The sequence below is a fragment of the Opisthocomus hoazin genome, chromosome 6 (genome assembly GCF_030867145.1).
Source record: "Opisthocomus hoazin isolate bOpiHoa1 chromosome 6, bOpiHoa1.hap1, whole genome shotgun sequence".
In the NCBI taxonomy this organism is placed as follows: Eukaryota; Metazoa; Chordata; class Aves; order Opisthocomiformes; family Opisthocomidae; genus Opisthocomus; species Opisthocomus hoazin.
In genome coordinates, this window is record NC_134419.1 from 17,202,057 (window position 1) to 17,219,114 (window position 17,058).

General features: G+C 48.5%; 1 protein-coding gene across 1 annotated transcript in view; it reads right to left on the minus strand.

The window, feature by feature from the left end:
- DDAH1 (dimethylarginine dimethylaminohydrolase 1) overlaps window positions 1–12,394 on the minus strand; it is a 65,291-nt gene extending 52,897 nt beyond the window's left edge. The window contains exon 1 of the mRNA XM_075424845.1: window positions 12,079–12,394. Coding sequence (XP_075280960.1) covers window positions 12,079–12,384 — 306 coding nt within the window. The 5' untranslated portion in view covers window positions 12,385–12,394. The remainder of the gene's footprint in view (window positions 1–12,078) is intronic.
- Window positions 12,395–17,058: the final 4,664 nt, after the last annotated feature.

Sequence of the window (17,058 nt, forward strand, 5' to 3'; positions counted from 1 at the left end):
TTTCTGGACAGCAGGCCAAAAAACTAGCTCCACCTCTAAAACACTTGTCTTTCTAGCTTGGGTTTGTGTGGAGATGACCACCTCCATGGCTGCTGGTCTGCGACTCAAAGGACATCAAGCATACTGAAGTGCAGAAATGTATGCAGAAGCAAGATCCTTGTCCTGGAAGATCACCCCCCTTCTATGAGGTATGGGATTTAGCTTCCCTGACAGCTCTTACATTAAGCATCAGAAAAAAGAAAAGAGAAATCCAAAATCAATCACAACACTGCCAACAGCGTCCAATTACATGGCAGTCTTGTTTCAGTTTGCTTCAGTGGCCAGCTGGGACTGAGCTGAGACAGACGATTTCATCTTGCCAGAGAACTTCAGCTGGCATCCAGAAATGGACATGGATAGCCAGTTCCTTTACTATTAACATAAATAAACCTTCTAGAAACAAATTATCACAATTATGTTTTAAAGATAGTGCCACATACTGAATCTCTACTGAAATGCAAATGAGTTCTGCAAGCCTTGAACAAGCTATTTTTGAAATACTTGTTTGGTTTTGCTATTGACTCAAATGACAGAAAAATGGCACATTACAGTGTGGTCAGTTGCCTTGCATGAATGCAAGATGTGACTCAGGTATATCTCAGCCATAAAACACCTCATTTCATTTTTCCTGAAAGAAAAATTCCTAATACTGCTACAAAAGAAGCAGCAAGAAAAGATATTGTCAACTGACACTGTAGGTGTATCATTTATCTTCACCCTAGAACTGTGAGTACCCAGATCTGATACCAAAAACAAAGCTCTTTTGCACCATAAACTTGATTGATTAGACACATGCTCCTGTAAAAAAAAAACAACTTTTTTTTTTTTTAAAAAAAGCAATTAATGATTAGTAATTACTGACAGTAATTTCTGTCTTGGTAGGAACACATTGCCTGCAGCCACCAACCTCTGCAAGCCTGCCATAAGCAATGACTTCTGCACAGAAGTCTCTAGGTACTGGGATAATTATGGGCAATGAAGACTGGTTTGTATAGGTAACTTGTGTTTCAGGTCAGACATTTAATAATCAGGTCTACATTTTTGATCCAGGAGACTTTTGACAAAGATGTTCTCTGAAAACTGAAAAACACAGAAGCACGGACACCATCTGTATGGGCTAATCTGAGCTGCTAAGCTCACAAATTACTCAGTATGAGTGGAACATTGCAAGTTAAAGCTTGCTACAAGGTCAATTCCCACAGCATCATCGGTGGAGTCATGCTGTGTCTGCAGTGGAGGCCACATACCTGTCCCAGAGTCACTCCGGAGAAACTGGTGAGGGAAGAATAATGAGTAATATTGGTAGAAATTAAAGTCTGTATGTGTTTATTTTCACAAAAAAAGTCAGTGCTTAGACCAGTCATGCTTGCTGAAAAGTTGCATGCCCTGGTGACCTCACCAAGAGGGACAATTGGAGGCAGTGAGTTTAAGGACACAACTGGCCTTGTTGATCAAATGTGGTTTGGGAGAAATAATAACAAACCAGAGGTTCTTGTGTCTGCCCCATTTATGTATCTACATCAGAAGTATAATTTACAATAAACCAGCCTGTCCACTGCCAGAGCTGAGACTCATGTTCTTGAATGAGCATCAAGGGAATCACACTGGTTTATATGCAGCATTAGGAGTTTTGCATAAAATAATCAGGACCCTAGAACTGGAGGAAGCTTGGCAAGATGCAGCACTGGGGCAACAACAGAGCACAAGGAACTTGGCACCAGAACATGGAAAGTATTGTTCTTATAAAGCTAACTGCCAGAAGGGCCTACAAAGACAGACAAACATTTAAAAGATAATGGGAATAAAAGGTTAAGGAATATCTAAGGAACATCTGCTCCACTGCGTGATATACATAGGTAGACAAATAACGTTGTGTAAAAACATGAGACATGTCTCTTCCTAGAAAGCGGAGCAAAGGACCCTGAAATCAGCATCGTACATCTTGTCTCAAGACAGTGCCTTGCAACAGAAGCTCCATATCAGCCAAAAGACCTGAGAGGAAATGCTAGATTGCTATATAAACCTATAACGTGTTAGTTACTGAAAAGTTTAGTGGAAAGGGAAATTAATCAAGTTGAGAACTTTAATGAAATGACAGACAGGGACCTCCAGACACTATGACCCGCAAACAGCTGGACTTACCCTCGACCACAGCCCAGTCCTGCAGAGGTGCTGTCAGAGGTGTGCCCTGCCAGTGGAGATGCCATCCTAGCTCCTGTTCTTCCCATGGGAAGTACAGCACAGCCCTTCAGCCTGCAAATGAGCACGGCACACCAAGATCCTGGCTCAGGGGACCAGGATGCAGGGGCTACGGGAAGCCAGTCTGGAGACATGGAGGGCAAGAGGAGCACAGATGGAGAGACACAGAACTCGATGTCAGTTTGCAGATGGAATCACGTGGGATGCACAGTAGGGAAAATGAAGATATAGGCTACTTCTGTGCATGTGTGTCCCGGCACAGCGCTAGGAGTAGTTGCTGCCTGAGCCATGGGTACAGCACAGGAAACCTCAGCTGCAGACTTCGCTCTCCATGCTGGAGCATCTCAGAGGCCAACAGGCAGAAGCAGAGCATGCAGGAGCTCTACTCTGCCACTCTCCAGAGATCTGCCAGATCCCACAATGAGCAAGAGAGCACTGCAGTCCACATATCAACCCTCTCTTTGGCAAAGGCTGTAGGGTGTTGCAGGAAACAGGACAGGCAGGGGATCAGGCCCAGCCAGCATGGGCTCATGAAAGGCAGGTCCCGCTTCACCAGCATGATCTCCTCTGTGGATGAGGGAAAGCCTGTGGATGCTATCTCTACCTGGACTTTAATAAAGCCTTCGATACTGTCTCCCACAACATCCTCCTAGAGAAGCTGGCAGCTCATGGCTCAGACAGGTGTAAGTTCACTGGGTAAAGAACTGGCTGGATGGCTGAGCCCAGAGAGTTGTGGTGAATGGAGTTAAATCCAATCACCAGCAATGCTCCCCAGGGCTCAATTTTGGGGACAGTCTCGTTTAACATCTTTTATCAATGATCTGGACAAGGAGACTGAATGCTCCCTCAGTAAGTTTGCAGATGACACCAAGTTGGGTGGGAGTGTTGATCTGCTCGAGGGTAGGAAGGCTCTGCAGAGGAATCTGGACAGGCTGGATCGATGGGCTGAGGTCAATTGTATAAGGTTCAACAAGGCCAAGTGCTGGGTCCTGCACTTGGGTCACAGCAACCCCGTTCAACACTACAGGCTTGGGGAGGAGTGACTGGAAAGGTGCCTGGTGGCAAAGGACCTGGGGGTGTTGGTTGACAGCCAGCTGAACATGAGCCAGCAGAGTGCCCAGGTGGCCACAAAGGCCAACGGCATCCTGGCTTGTATCAGGAATAGCGTGGCCAGCAGGAGCAGGGAGGTGATCGTGGCCCAGTACTCAGCACTGGTGAGGCTGCACCTGGAGTACAGTGTTCAGTTTTGGGCCCCTCACTACAAGGGGGACATTGAGGTGCTGAGGCGTGTCCAGAGAAGGGCAATGAAGCTGGTAAAGGGTCTGGAGAACAAGTCTTACGAGGAGTGGCTGAGGGAGCTGGGGCTATTTAGTCTGGAGAAGAGGAGGCTGAGGGGTGACCTTATCACTCTCTACAACTACCTGAAAGGAGGTTGTAGTGAGGCAGGTGTTGGTCTCTCCTCCCAAGTAACTAATGATAGGACAAGAGGAAATGGCCTCAAGTTGCATCAGGGGAGGTTTAGACTATATAGTAGGAGAATTTTCTTTGCTGAAAGCATTGCAAAGCATTGGAACAGGCTGCCCAGGGAAGTGGTGGAGTCACCATCCTTGGAGTTGTTCAAAATTACATGTAGACGTGGCACTTCAGGACATGGTTTAGTAGACACAGTGGTGTTGGGTTGATGGTTGGACTTGATGATCTTAGAGGTCTTTTCCAACCTTAATGATTCAATGATTCTTGTAGGGAGCACAGGATTAAAAAAAAACAAAAACCTACCAGGCAACCTACACTGGGTATGTTACAAACCCACCTTTGAATCTCAGGACCAAAATTCCAGCAGTGACTGTGGTGAACTAGCTTTTACAATGCTTTTAAGTATGGCAGCTACTAAAGAAAGATTCAGGTTCAATTTGAAAGTCTGAGCAGAAATCTCTTGGGAAAGGAGCACAGTAGCTCCAAGCCATATGTGTAGGTCAGAGCAGCAGAAAAGGCTCTCTTCACTTGGAGTAAATGCTTACAGTTATTTGGAACCTTTAACCACTTAGCATTTGCACTGAACCGTAAGCTCACCAAGGGCTATTTATCACAGCTAAAGGAACAGTGATTAACAAGGTACAAAAGCTGACATCACACTTGCACAATAATAACCAGTGTCCACGGGAGACTGAAAAAACAAGCATTTAATTTGGGTTCTGCCTTTGTTAATCTTCTGGTCAGCAACTTGGATGTTCCTGAGAAACCCAACATTGCAATTTAATAACAAGGTCTAAATATTGCCTCTCTTAGGAAAGCATGAAACCCAATCTGCTCTGAGACTGTCCTTAAAGATTGTTTTACAGTTCTATAGATAGAAACCAATTACAATGAATACAGTCCACTTACATTGATCTGACTAGAAGCTACTTCCTAACATTTTCATTAAACCTATGATCACAGAAGCAAATTTGAAAACAAAAAAATACAGTTCTTGGCATAGCCAATTTGCCCAAAGTGTCAGCCCTGTTAATGTAGGATCAGAGCTACATCAGCAATGATCTTTCAAGACCAGAGAACCACCTACCCAAACCACGAGGCAGCACTCAAACTGCGAAGCAGACGGAAGTGGCAGAGCCACAGAAACAAGTCAAAGTGTTTGAAATAGTCTGCTACAGGAGGCTAAAATACCCCTTCTCATGTCTACTGATACTACCATTACGTAGGCTCCTGACACAATTTACCTGATACTGTCCGAAGGATTGTTTTTTAAACTTCTCAATACTATTTAAGAGCAAACTTAAGTACTGTTTAAGCAGCTCTTCTCTACCGAGTGCTTTTCAGTTAATTTATATGCCAATACCAAAGCAATGAAGATTAAAGCTAACAAAATATATTAAAGAAAACACTGATGCAGATTCTGACAAGGGTTACTTCATGTAGCCCAGGACAGCCATCACCCATTTGCTCCTGGAGAAAGCCTCCAAGTGACACATACTTTGTGGGAGATAATTGTATTTGGTTCTGCAAATTGTATGCTCTGCAAAAGACAACCAAAGACTCAGGTACACATTTTATCTGAAGTCTGACTCTCAACTTGTTTTCAGTATAACAGAACAACATGCTGACCGTATCTGACTTTCACTTTAATTTTGAGGTTAGACTGAGAAGGTGGTGAAAAGAATAGGCTAAAGGAGCACGTATATGGCTCAAGGTAGAATGGGAAAGGTATTCAAGAAAAAAGCAATCTGACAAGAGGGTGGAAAAGTACCTAGTGCCATTCCTAATTTTTTGTCAACCTTTGCATAAAGCTTCTGCCCATGTTTACTTACCTGCTGTTTTCAGCACTAAGCAATGACACAGTGGTAACCTCTGTGCTCGCTATCATAAGCCATCTAGGCAGAACACCAAAGTTAGTCTGTAACATCAAGGGTAAAGCACAAGGGCATGCAAAGGGGTCAACGCAAACATACAAGACCTCTACAATTTGCTATGACAGTCTGAAGAACTATGATTTATTTAAAGTAGTAATAAAATGTTTAACCTCTTGCCTCTAGTGATCAGCAAATGCTAATCTTCCATCGAAACGAGACAGAACTTTGCCAGTTGTGCAGAGTGATGCTGGTTTAGCTGACTATTCAGCAAATATAGGTTCTTTTTTATAGCACATGCTAGTACAATAAAAGCCCCATAACCTAATTAAGCTCAGGAGCTAGCAGAGCTTTGAATCTGTTTCTCCTGAGCCTAGCTTTTCTATCACTTTGCAACAGACATCATTATCCTACAGAACTGCCTAGGTCTACAGAGAGAGTGGAGAAAGTGTCTAGCATTTAGCAGTAGCTACACAGTACTACCTGAGTCTATGCAATACATACATAACAAACTCTTTTTGCCTTCGGTTTCCTCAGAAGCCTCCACCAGCTGGCCTGAGAATCATTCCTGCAAGCAGTAAGCTGCACCTGGGAGCTTACAGGGTGTAAGCCCCTGATCGCACATGGCTACGCAGCCCTGCAGAAGCTGCACGGGGTAGGAGGAGCGGGGCAGCTGAGCAGGCGAGAGTGCTCAGCCCTGAAGAGTAGGTTACCTGGTCCAGCACAGCTGGAAGCTCTGCAGAACACTGCTGTGGACAAAGCCCTGCCACCCAGCAAGCAGACTGGGGAAGATGTACCCAGAGATGCTCAAAAGGCAGTTAGGAGGCTTCTCCAATGTTTGAGCGAATGGGATTTGAGAAACACACTCCTTTGCTGCTCATCTCCTGCACTCGCTGCTGAAAAACCATCTATCTTCCTACGCCACAGGAATGTAGCCCCACAAGTTGTCCCCAGTGGGTCTTGGGGGAGTGGGGAGTAACGATTCCCTTTGGGTGGAAGTTTCCTCTCGACAAGCAAGGAAGGAATCACAGTGATCTCTTCTGCAGCAGCTCCTGAAGCTTTCCCAGTACCAGCTATTCTCCCTTCCATATGCAGCAGCTGAGAAGAGGCCAGATCACTGTGGGTGCATTTTGCTGAGCTTTTGGGTTTCCATCTGTCTGCATAAACACAGAAATGGTGGAAATGCTGTTTTGTGCTATCCCAAGCACATTAAGACAACTTAGGCAGTAAGAGCAATGTGCTGATGAGGGCTCTTCTCAGCAGCTAACCCTGATGTATTCAGAAGGTGACATGAAGAGTTTATACTAGAGGAATAAACAACTGAGAACATACTGCTGGAACAAAAGGTGCTGGAACTGGCAATCTGGTCAGCGATCACGTTTCCATTGGAGTTACTCAACTCGAGCATCAACCACACTGGTGACTGCACAGAGCTAAAAACACCAGCTTACCTGCATTAGCAATCTACTTCTGGCTTACTTTAAAAGTCTTTACCTTTCAGCCAAATCCAAAACTCCTCAGAAATCACAAATTTTAAAATAAGTTCAGAAGTTGATAACAGAAACGTAATGCCTTGAAGTAAGTCCGACTCTTGCAAACAAATCACTAAATGCATGACTGATTTTTCTACTTCACTAAAAAAATACTGGGCTCTCTCCCAGTGCTGACTGAACATGACCAAATTTAATTCAACCCTTTTCTCACTACAATAACTTGAAGCAAGAACAGACATAACCCCAGATTTTATTTTGGTTTGTTTTGTTCCAGACAGACAACCAGCAAAGAATCCAACGGTGCTGGAGGGGTAAGCAATAGTGTCTTTAAAGCCTGAAAGCTCAATCAATGCTAGCACAAACTACTGCAAAAATTTCCCCGCTGCATAAAGTGTTACAGTAATTGATGACAAGCCTTCTTAATAAGGAGCCTAGTCAGTGAAAGAACATGCTGCATCAGTTCTGAAATATCACATTATGGGTTTTCAGTAGCATGAGACAGGGGAGATCAAGACAGCACTGCTCAGTTCATGCATCTGGCAGACAGTTTACCAGGAGGCACAACACACCCGAAACAGCACTGCTCCAGCTGCATATTCAGCCAGGCTGCTGTCTCTGGGATGCACTTCGGCAGCCCCCACACCCTTCAGCTTTCACTGGTCTGATCAGGCTTCCGAGCCTGACCTACCACATGCCTCTCAGCAGGTTACCTGGACACAAGACCTCTCTCTATTAATTCTTTGCAGAAATGGTACCCCACAACCCTGTCTTCCTCCTTCCTTCCTTCCTCCACTGCTCCTGTCTGCTCTGTACAGAAGTCCATTAAACTGCTAAGAGATCAGCAAGACAAGCCTGGCTGAGTCCTGCCTTACAGGGAGGCTCAGGTCAGGGGTGCATGCTCAGGAGTTGGGCCTCACGTTAACTGGGTTAAGCCAAGCGTACGCCAAGTGTATTGCTAAAATATTTATGGGTTTGCACTTACATTACATAAAAAGAGCAAAAGATTGCACTTTGAGAAACTGGTGCAGTACACAGACTGCATCTACCCTCTTTCCCTCTCTGGCACACAGCTGACTGTACAAGTAACAATGCACTACAAAGCCTTGGTTCACCTTCACACCAGGCTGACCAAGCCAGCTGAGGCAGGAGTACAGTCTTCCAGACGCAGCATGAAGAAACTGGTTTCACAGGGCTTCATCCTTCTGATTTTCTAGCAGTGGATCCACCAGACGAGAAGCCATCCAGATTTCATGACTGTCCGCTGTCTCAACAACGAAGATTTCATGACAGTTCAACTGCCTTTCATGTATCCTAACATACAACAGGTTTCATGCTCACAGAATAATTCAGGTTGAAAGTGACCTCAGGAGGTTTCTAGGCCAAGCTCCCACTCAAGGCAAGGCGAGCTGTGAGAACAGACGAGGTTGCTCAGGGCTTTATCCAGCTGGGTCTTGAAAACCTTCAAGGATGATGACTGCACAGCTTCTCCAGGCCCTTGTTCCACTGCTTGGCTGTCCCTGCTGAAAAGCCTTCTCCTTATACCCCATTAAAACCTCTTGCTTCAATATACATCTGTTGGCCCTTGCCCTCCTGCCACACAACTAAACAGTGTGGCTCCATGTTCTCGACAAGATGCGGTCTGCAAGTGCCAAGCAAAGAGGGCAGTCACTGCCATCGGTCTGCTGGTTCTGCTCTTGTGAATATAGCCCAGCACCCTGGCAGCCACCTTTACCGCATGGACACACTGCTGGCTCACAGCCACTGTGATGCCCACCAGAACCCTCCCCAGGAGTTTCTCTGCAGAGCTGTCCCTCACCCACTCAGTCCCACCTAGGGATCCTTCCTTTGCTGGGGCAGGACTTTACATTTGTCCCTGTTCAACTCCATAAGGTCCCCTTACCTCAGCCTGGCAGCGTCCCTCTGGACAGCAGCCCAGATCCCATGGGTGTTGTCTCTCACCCTTGCCCCAGTCTGGGGCTTTTCACAGCTCAATACAGATGCCCCCATCTCCTCCAGGTCACCAGTAAAGACATTTAACAGGGCAGACGCTAGGGCAGACCTCACAGCAACTTCATCTGCCACCATTTTCAGGGAGTTATCTCAATGGGAATTCAGAGGCTGAACATAAACCTCAAAAAAGACCTTGGTAGGCTGCTGCCAGCCACCTGCCAGGATGAACAGGAGGGCCAGGACCAAGCACTGGGCTCCCTCAGCTCAGAGCAGCCACAGACCTCAGTGCCTGGACTGCCCAAGGCCTGCAGCTGGTACCTCCACAGCCAGGGCTGGGGGCAGCAAGAGCAGAGAAGCTCTGGCTACAGTAGGAAACACCTTCTCAGGAAGCTACAAGAAACACTGCAACTTCTTGGGGGGCTCTTCGTGAAAGTAAGGTTATCATAGATGTTTGCCAAAATGTCCAAGGCACACGCCAAGCCACCCACCACAGCACGCAGAGCTTTAGGTGAAGCAGTTATGTACACACTTCTGCTTTCTAAAGCCTTGACCATCTTGCTGTTTTCAAGATGACTTCCTGGTCACTAACTACTCAAAGCAGACTCACCAGCTAAACCCAACTGACCCACAGTCACCATGCCAGGGAGGGGAAGCTGCCCCAGGGGATGCCTTGGAGGGGAGAGGGACCAGGAGCAGCCAGGCATCGTCTGGCAGAAACGAGCATCTTCCCCGCTCTGCAAAGCACTGCTGTAAATGATGCTCCCAGGAGGAAGAACTGCTGTAAATAATTAAGAGTTACATGTTCAGACAAGCACTACACTGCAGTGTCATGCATTGTTATAGTTTTAAAAGGATGTTTGTTCAATTATTTTTTCTTTTTTTACTTCAGAGAAAATCAAGGAAGGGATCGCTCCATCATCCAAGAAAACTAATAAGGTTCCAATTACACTTTGGAGCTTTTTCTCTCTCCTCTTGATTCATGACTCTGCCCGGACAAGTCACCCATGGAAAGAAGTAAATACGTTCTGCTGTTTCTAGTGAAAATTTATTATGTTCAGACTTTACTTCCAATCACTTCTGAAATACTACTTCACGCAAAATAGGGAGTGCTGATCAATAAGAAACCTGGTCTCAGGGCCAGCAGGCATGGACCAAGCAAAAAACCCCAGAATATAAGCAGAATAGATTTTGTATCATTCTCAAGCCAACACTAGACTGTGTAATTCAACGATAAATTGTTACCATACACATACCCTGCAGCACAATTCTTTTAATTTTTATGGATGCCAGGAAATAACATCTGATTATGGTTTAAAACAATTTAGCATATTTAGGATTACTAAAGTAAATGTGACATCTTGTTGTTTTTTGTTAAAAGAAAAAAAAAGCTTTGCTTTACCTGACTGGTAGTTGTAACAGGCAAGATACAACTAATTTGGTGCTTAATTTGCTGGTTTTGCTCCTGTGGGTTTGCCCCAGGAGAGGGGCTAATGCTATCAGGTACTCACACCCAACACTGTTCTGGCTCAAGGGTCTAGCAAATCCCTTCTCTCTGCCTCACACATCACTAACTCTCCTCCATTACTCCTGCAACCTTGGGTTATGCGTCTTTGTCCACTACCTTTGCTGAGGCAGAACAACCAGCGACACTGAAGGGAGGAGGAACAGAAATTAATCTGCTTCTTTGTACAGAGTAAAAAGTACCTCACATCTTTGCTTCCTCATTTCATGCTTTTAATTTCCTTATGGCACCTCAGATGGTACAGCAAATAGTTACAGTCCCTCTCATGTCCAGCTCTGCTGCCGTATTTTGTCTGTTGTAACTCACCATGCATTGGCAAAAGTTTAGACCTCAAAATGGAAAAAAAACATATTGAGCCAGAGCTGATTCCACACACACACTTGTGAATTTGCACAATTTCCCCTTTAGGAGAGATATCTCAGTTAGTTATTACACTTTGTATAAATTCAATAACTGAGATATTTCTCCTAAAGGGGAAACTGTGCAAATGGCAATGGGAATCACATAGCTACATACCAGTGAGTCATGAGAAGGACCAGTGAAAACTCACTTGGACTCTGGCTGAGAAATGGTTGCTTCTGAGAGCAGCATGTAGCAAGCATACTTTACTCTGGCGCTGACACCTTTAAGAGCATTCAGATGTGCTCCACAGAGTGAGCACGCACACAGGAGCGCACGTGTACAAGATCTGCACAGTATCTCCGGCTGTTGCACTGCCAGACAACATTCAAGTCAGCTTTGTTATTGCTAACAGAAGGGCACTGCATCAAAAACACCGAGGGGAGACACCCATCCACTGCACTCAGGGGCCACGAGCGGCTACCGGCATGCTACGGCTGGTGGCCAGCCCCATCCCACGGGCACAGCACCATGCGCTTGGGTCACCAGGCCCGCTATGGCACCACGGGGAAGATGGGACCTGGACAAGGGTTACGGTGACACACGCTTGCAGGAAGGCAGCTTCAAAGAGGGTAAGGTTTGTTTGATTTGCTACTCAGCTCACTGGGGAGGAGGTAACCGCATGGCACTTCAACGCACGCTCCACCTGACGAGCCAGTTTATGGATGGGCTGAGCTCGTTAGAGGAAGTCCCAGGGATACCTCCCGCCAGGCTGGCCTGGCTGCGCATCCCTCGCCCCTCTCGGAGGGGACAGGCTGCGTCGCCGGCACACCCGCACGCCTCCGGCCCACCGGGCCCGCACGGGGCAGGCGACACCAGGCACGAACACAGCGGAGCAGCCACCGCTCCCGGCCCAGGCCCGGCGGGCACCCTGCCGCGGGTCGCGCCCGCAGCGGGGGCCGGGGCTGAGCAGCGCGGCAGCGCGGACACGGACCCGCCCCGTGGCACCGAGCGGGGCAAGGCTGCTGCCAGGGGAACGCCGCTCCCCGCCGGACCCCAGCGCGGAGCCGGGCCCAGCGAGGAGCGCGGCCGCCCCGCCAGCCGCCCCCGGCGACATGCCCGACGGCGCGGCCGCCCCGCGCCCACCTGCGCGGCGGGGAACACCGCTCCCCCGGCCCGCCCCGCCCCGCACCTCCTTCCTGCGGCTGGGCGCGCCCGGGCGGGTCAGGAGCGCCGTCTCCTCGCAGACCACGGCCGCGTCCTCCACGAAGACGCAGTCGGGCAGGCTCTCGTCGGCCGGCAGCTCTAGCACCTGCAGCCCCAGCTTGCCCCGCAGCACGCCCACGTACAGCTGGTGCTCCCGCTCTGCGCGGGCGAAGTCCACCTCGGGGCCCGCTGCGCTGCGCAGCGCCTGCCGGCACAGCGACTCGGGCAGCGCCCGCACCACGGCGTGCGTGCAGCGCCCAAAGGCGCCGGGGCCGCCGCCCAGCCCGGCCATGCTGCGCGGCGGGGACGGTGGGGCGCGGCGGCGGCAGGCGGAGGGAGGGAGGGATGGGCGGCAGCGACCGCCGCCGCCGGCCCTGGCAGCTGATAAAGCGCCGCCCGCGGCCCGGCCGCGCCCCATTGGCTCCCCACCAGGCACATTTCCATGGGGCCGCCGCCAAGCGCGCTCCCATTGGCTGGCGGCGGCGGCCGGGCCGCGCCATTGGCTGCTCCCCGCAGGGCGTCGCTTACCTGTGCGGCGGGCGGAAGCGTTGGCGCCGCCCGCGCAGCCCTGCGGGGCCGAGCCGAGCCGAGCCTCCCCGGGGCAGCGCGGCCCACCCGGACCGAGGCGGTGCGGCCTCGGTGCTTGCCCCAGGCCTTGCCCCAGGCCTTGCCCCGGGGCGGGGCCGGGCCGGGCCGGGCGTTGCGGCTGCCCGTGCCTGCCGTGGGGCTCCGGTAACACACCGTGGCTGGAGGGGCGGCATCGTTTCACACCGTAGTGTCACGTATCAACGCGTGACTGTGCTGGCCGAGTTAAAGCACCGGCGCCTGCCCGCGCTGCAGGTGGGCGGGGGCGCACGCTGCTTGCCCCTCCCGCTCAAGAGCCCGGCGGGCCGGCTGCTGCCCGCCCTGTGCGGGGGTAGGGGCCGGGCTGTTCACCCGCGCGGCCTGAGGAAAGCATAGCCCATGGCGAAGGCGGTTCCTCACAGGAGCCCCGAGGAAATCAGTCGTTTCCCAGCCCCTCGTCTTGGCTCTCCACGGGGACGCTCGCCGGCAGACGCCGTCTTCCCCTCCTTCACGCTGCCAGAGTTCCCACCTCTGCGAGGCAGAAGGCACACCGGCGCCTGGCTCCACCTCTGCCTCGGGGCCTGATAACAGTGGGCATTTTCCACCCTTACCCCTAAAAGCCCTTGCTTCCCGCCGTTTCGTTCCCCCCGGCTATCCCGGACTAGGGCCGGCGCTTTGGGCGTACGCCGCTGGCTGCCCGGCCGGAGGCGAGCGAGGTGTGGGCCAGACCCCGCGCCACGGGCCACCTCCACAGCCCGGGCCGGGCCGCGCTGCTCCCGCTGGCGCCCCAGCGCCCTGAGGCCTCTCCTCACCGGAGCAGGCGGGGAGAGGAGGAACGCGGGTTTTCCTCACGGCTCTTCTTTTACTGGCAAGGCTCTCTCGAGTGTTCCTCCGGTCGCGCAGGGGACCGCGCCAGCATGCGGCTCCGCATTCCCCCTCCGGCGCGCAGACAGCGCCCGGGCAGCTGCCTTGGCTGTGCTGTCACAGACACTGGCACGCGGTCAGCATCTGGGAACGTGCTTAATGAGCACCACGAAAGAGATACCAACGTCTGTTTCCAAAATGGCAGCTGACTAGATTTTCATCTGCATTTTCCACACGTTCTCCAAGGCTGTAAAGGCTGCCTTTACCTAACGTGCATAGGTGCTGGTATTTCAATAACTGTCATTCACTGAATAATGTGCAAATATTCTCCTTAAACAAGTTGACAGGTTATTGAGTTGCTATCATGTAGGACATACAAAATTCTTGAGAAACCACTGCAAATGGTATTACACCATCTCTGATATAATGTGTGATCCTCCCACAGTTGTTACAGCCTATTTTTACTTATTACAGATTTGGGATATGGCCATTGGCATGCTTTGGTTTGCTTTTTGTTAGTATGACTTTCAGCCAGAAGAAAAAGTGCTACTATCCTTCTGTAATTTAAAAAAAATGCCAGGGTTCCTATCTGAAAAGTATTGAAAATAGTTGCTCTTGCAGCCAACAGATTGGAAAGTTCTAGTCGGTACAGATTTTTTTGACATCCATAAATGCCTTGTGGATTTATAAGCAATGGCAATTTTTAGATCTCACTGAGATTACAGGAATATGAGGTATGAGGTGATGTCACACAGTCATCTCATACACACATGGTACGCTAGGACAGTGAGGTTTGCCCCCGAGGCATTGTCACTGGCCCAGGCTGACCTCAGGTGGCCACGGCTGCTGCCCGGGAGCTGGCCAGGTATCGCTTCTGACAGCTTCTCAATACGCTTCCACGTTACGGGAGACAAGGCTGGAGGAAGGAGGATCTCTTTAGGAGATGCAGTGGTATGAGATGGTGGTATGCTATGAATATAATATGTTTTGTAAAAAGAAAACGTGAGCTATTTAGACACGGTTACAGAAGTAATGACTACAGTAAAAAAAAGTCATCTGTGTTTCCATAAATGTATAAACTGGTGCAGTTTAAAAACAAATGAAGATCTGTTTACTGTTTGTGATTGTTCTATTATTTATGTTGAACAGAAAGGCATCATTAACAATCTAGGAACAGATGCAGCCAGAGCAAAATTGTGCGTATTTATAATAAGATTAACAAAATACCAGTTTACTCACAAATTAACATTACATAATAGAATGTGTTCACACAGTCTTGTGGGAGTGATGTTAAAATTCATCGTGCAGTGTCACAAAATGGGTCAGCTACAGTCATCGACACAGTATTTGTTATCTACCTTGCTCTGTATCCGGTATTTTCCTGTGATTTTTGTCCTGCTGGAGAGCCTAGTGTAAAAGAGCAAAGCTGCCCCCCAACAAGGAGAAAAGCTGTGTCACACTACGGAATTCGTGCAGAATGATGAAAACTATGCTTGTAACAGAAGATGGGCTGCAGATCGCTTAACCAGTATCACAGAAATCTGTATTTAGAAAGGAGAAAATGCTTCATACAGAAGAGGATGCAAATCCAGGTGTTATGTGACTGACACTACACAGAGTCATCTGCTGACAGTGAGAAGAAAATTGCTGTGCAAAATGTACTTGAGGATGCATATGTGAATAGCGCATTAACTTTCGGGAGAAAGGAATAGATATTGAAACAGGAGATATGGTTTAAAAGTTATGACAGAATAGTCATTGACACACAGGGTGAAATTTCATCCATTTGACAAAATCACTAGCAGCATATCAATAAGATTTCTTCTTTTTATAGCCATGACTTGAGAACAGTCTGCAGCTATGTAAAAAGCTGCCACAAAGATGAAGGGAATAATTTCCACAAGGCAGAAGGCAAGCGACAGACTTTATTGCAAGGAAAAGTATGGAGAACTTTCTGACAAAAAGGAGCAGAGGAAAAAATTGCCTGGGGAGAATGTGTAGCCTCTATACCAGCTGTTTATAAGAAGACTTTTAAGAAACATCTGCCAGGAGCAGAAAGCCAGAGCTGGGGGAGAAGGATGGATGAGGAGAGGTCCCTTCCAGTCCTATGATTCCATTATCGTTCTTACACTGAAAATTATTTTTTTAGTGAAAACGGGTACATAATGGTGAGTCTAATGTCCCCAGTAGCAAATGCGCAGGCTTTATGCTCACCACGAGGCGACTGAAGGTCACAGCAGGTCACTGTTGTTGAGCAGCTTGTGGGACCATGACAAAGGAGAATCTGGATCGCTGCTGAACACGAACACATACCGCACAGGCTGACTGCGCGGGTGTGCTAGCCGGCTGCCAAGTCTGAACACACTTCCCATCACTTGCAGAGGCTGGCTCAACACCGCTGGCTCTGGAGCCGTAATGGACATCTCTCACGCTATTAATGAAATGCTACATGAAACTCGAGACAGTAAAGAGCGAGGACAAGACAGCAACTGAGCCGTTCATGTCCCCAGCACGTCCCGCTATGGCAGTGGGAGTCTGTATCAGGAAGATGGAGAGATAGTGAATTTTGCTTTTTAGAAGGAATACAGGTTTAAGTGATTTCTTCAGCTCAGTAGAAAACCATGCAACTACTGCACAGCCAAATGCCATTATTAATAGCAGCAAACACTGCTCTGCAGGAGAAGTTCCCATTATGATCAATGGATCATTCTCTTAGTAAAAGTACGGGATCAGGTCTTACTTACAGCCATAGAAGAGAAAAAATGTTACTTTAATCATACTTTAGGTTTGTGAAAAATAACTCAAAGTGGTTTTCACCCAGATAATTGACAGAAGTTTTCAATTTCTGCTCTACTACTGTAGTACAAAAAAAAAAAAGTGATTCAGTGAAGCAGTATTTTTACTGAATAATTAAGTGTCTGGTCTCCTCATTTAGACGAGCTAAAGACATTAAGCAACAAGTCACTTCACTTAGCCTCACCCCACTACACGGACAAGCTCCCGTGTGTTTTTCTTTTTTCCAAATGCTGAACAGATTTAGCTTGCCACCTATTCTTTATGTAACAGATCTCTGCTGGAAGAGGAGACCGTCCCCTACTGGGTGGTGTAAATCAGCAGTGCATCTGCCAGCCTGTAGAGACATCCTTTCGGGGAGCAGCATTTTCCCTTGCCTGAGTTGAACCCGAGCTATCTCACAGATCTCACCCCTTACCAAGGTCAGATTAATTCTATATATAGTTGGTTCAGGGAAAACATAATATTTGTTTGTCTGCTATGGGATGATGAACTGGGCGTTTCCTCAGCTGGCATTTTGCATCTTCCAGGGGAGGAAGAATTCCCATGAGCTGACAGCTTTGCAGTTGTTGGGAGACAAAGCTGTCAAAGGGTGATTCTTTAAAAAGGGTGATTCTTTAAAAGTCAGCTTTGGCAATATTGTTGCCATGACACATGGCACCAGGGAGCCTGGACAACACGCAGAGGCGCAGGGCATTCCTCACATTTATAGTCTTCCCACATGTTTTGTTACAGTAGGTTGCAA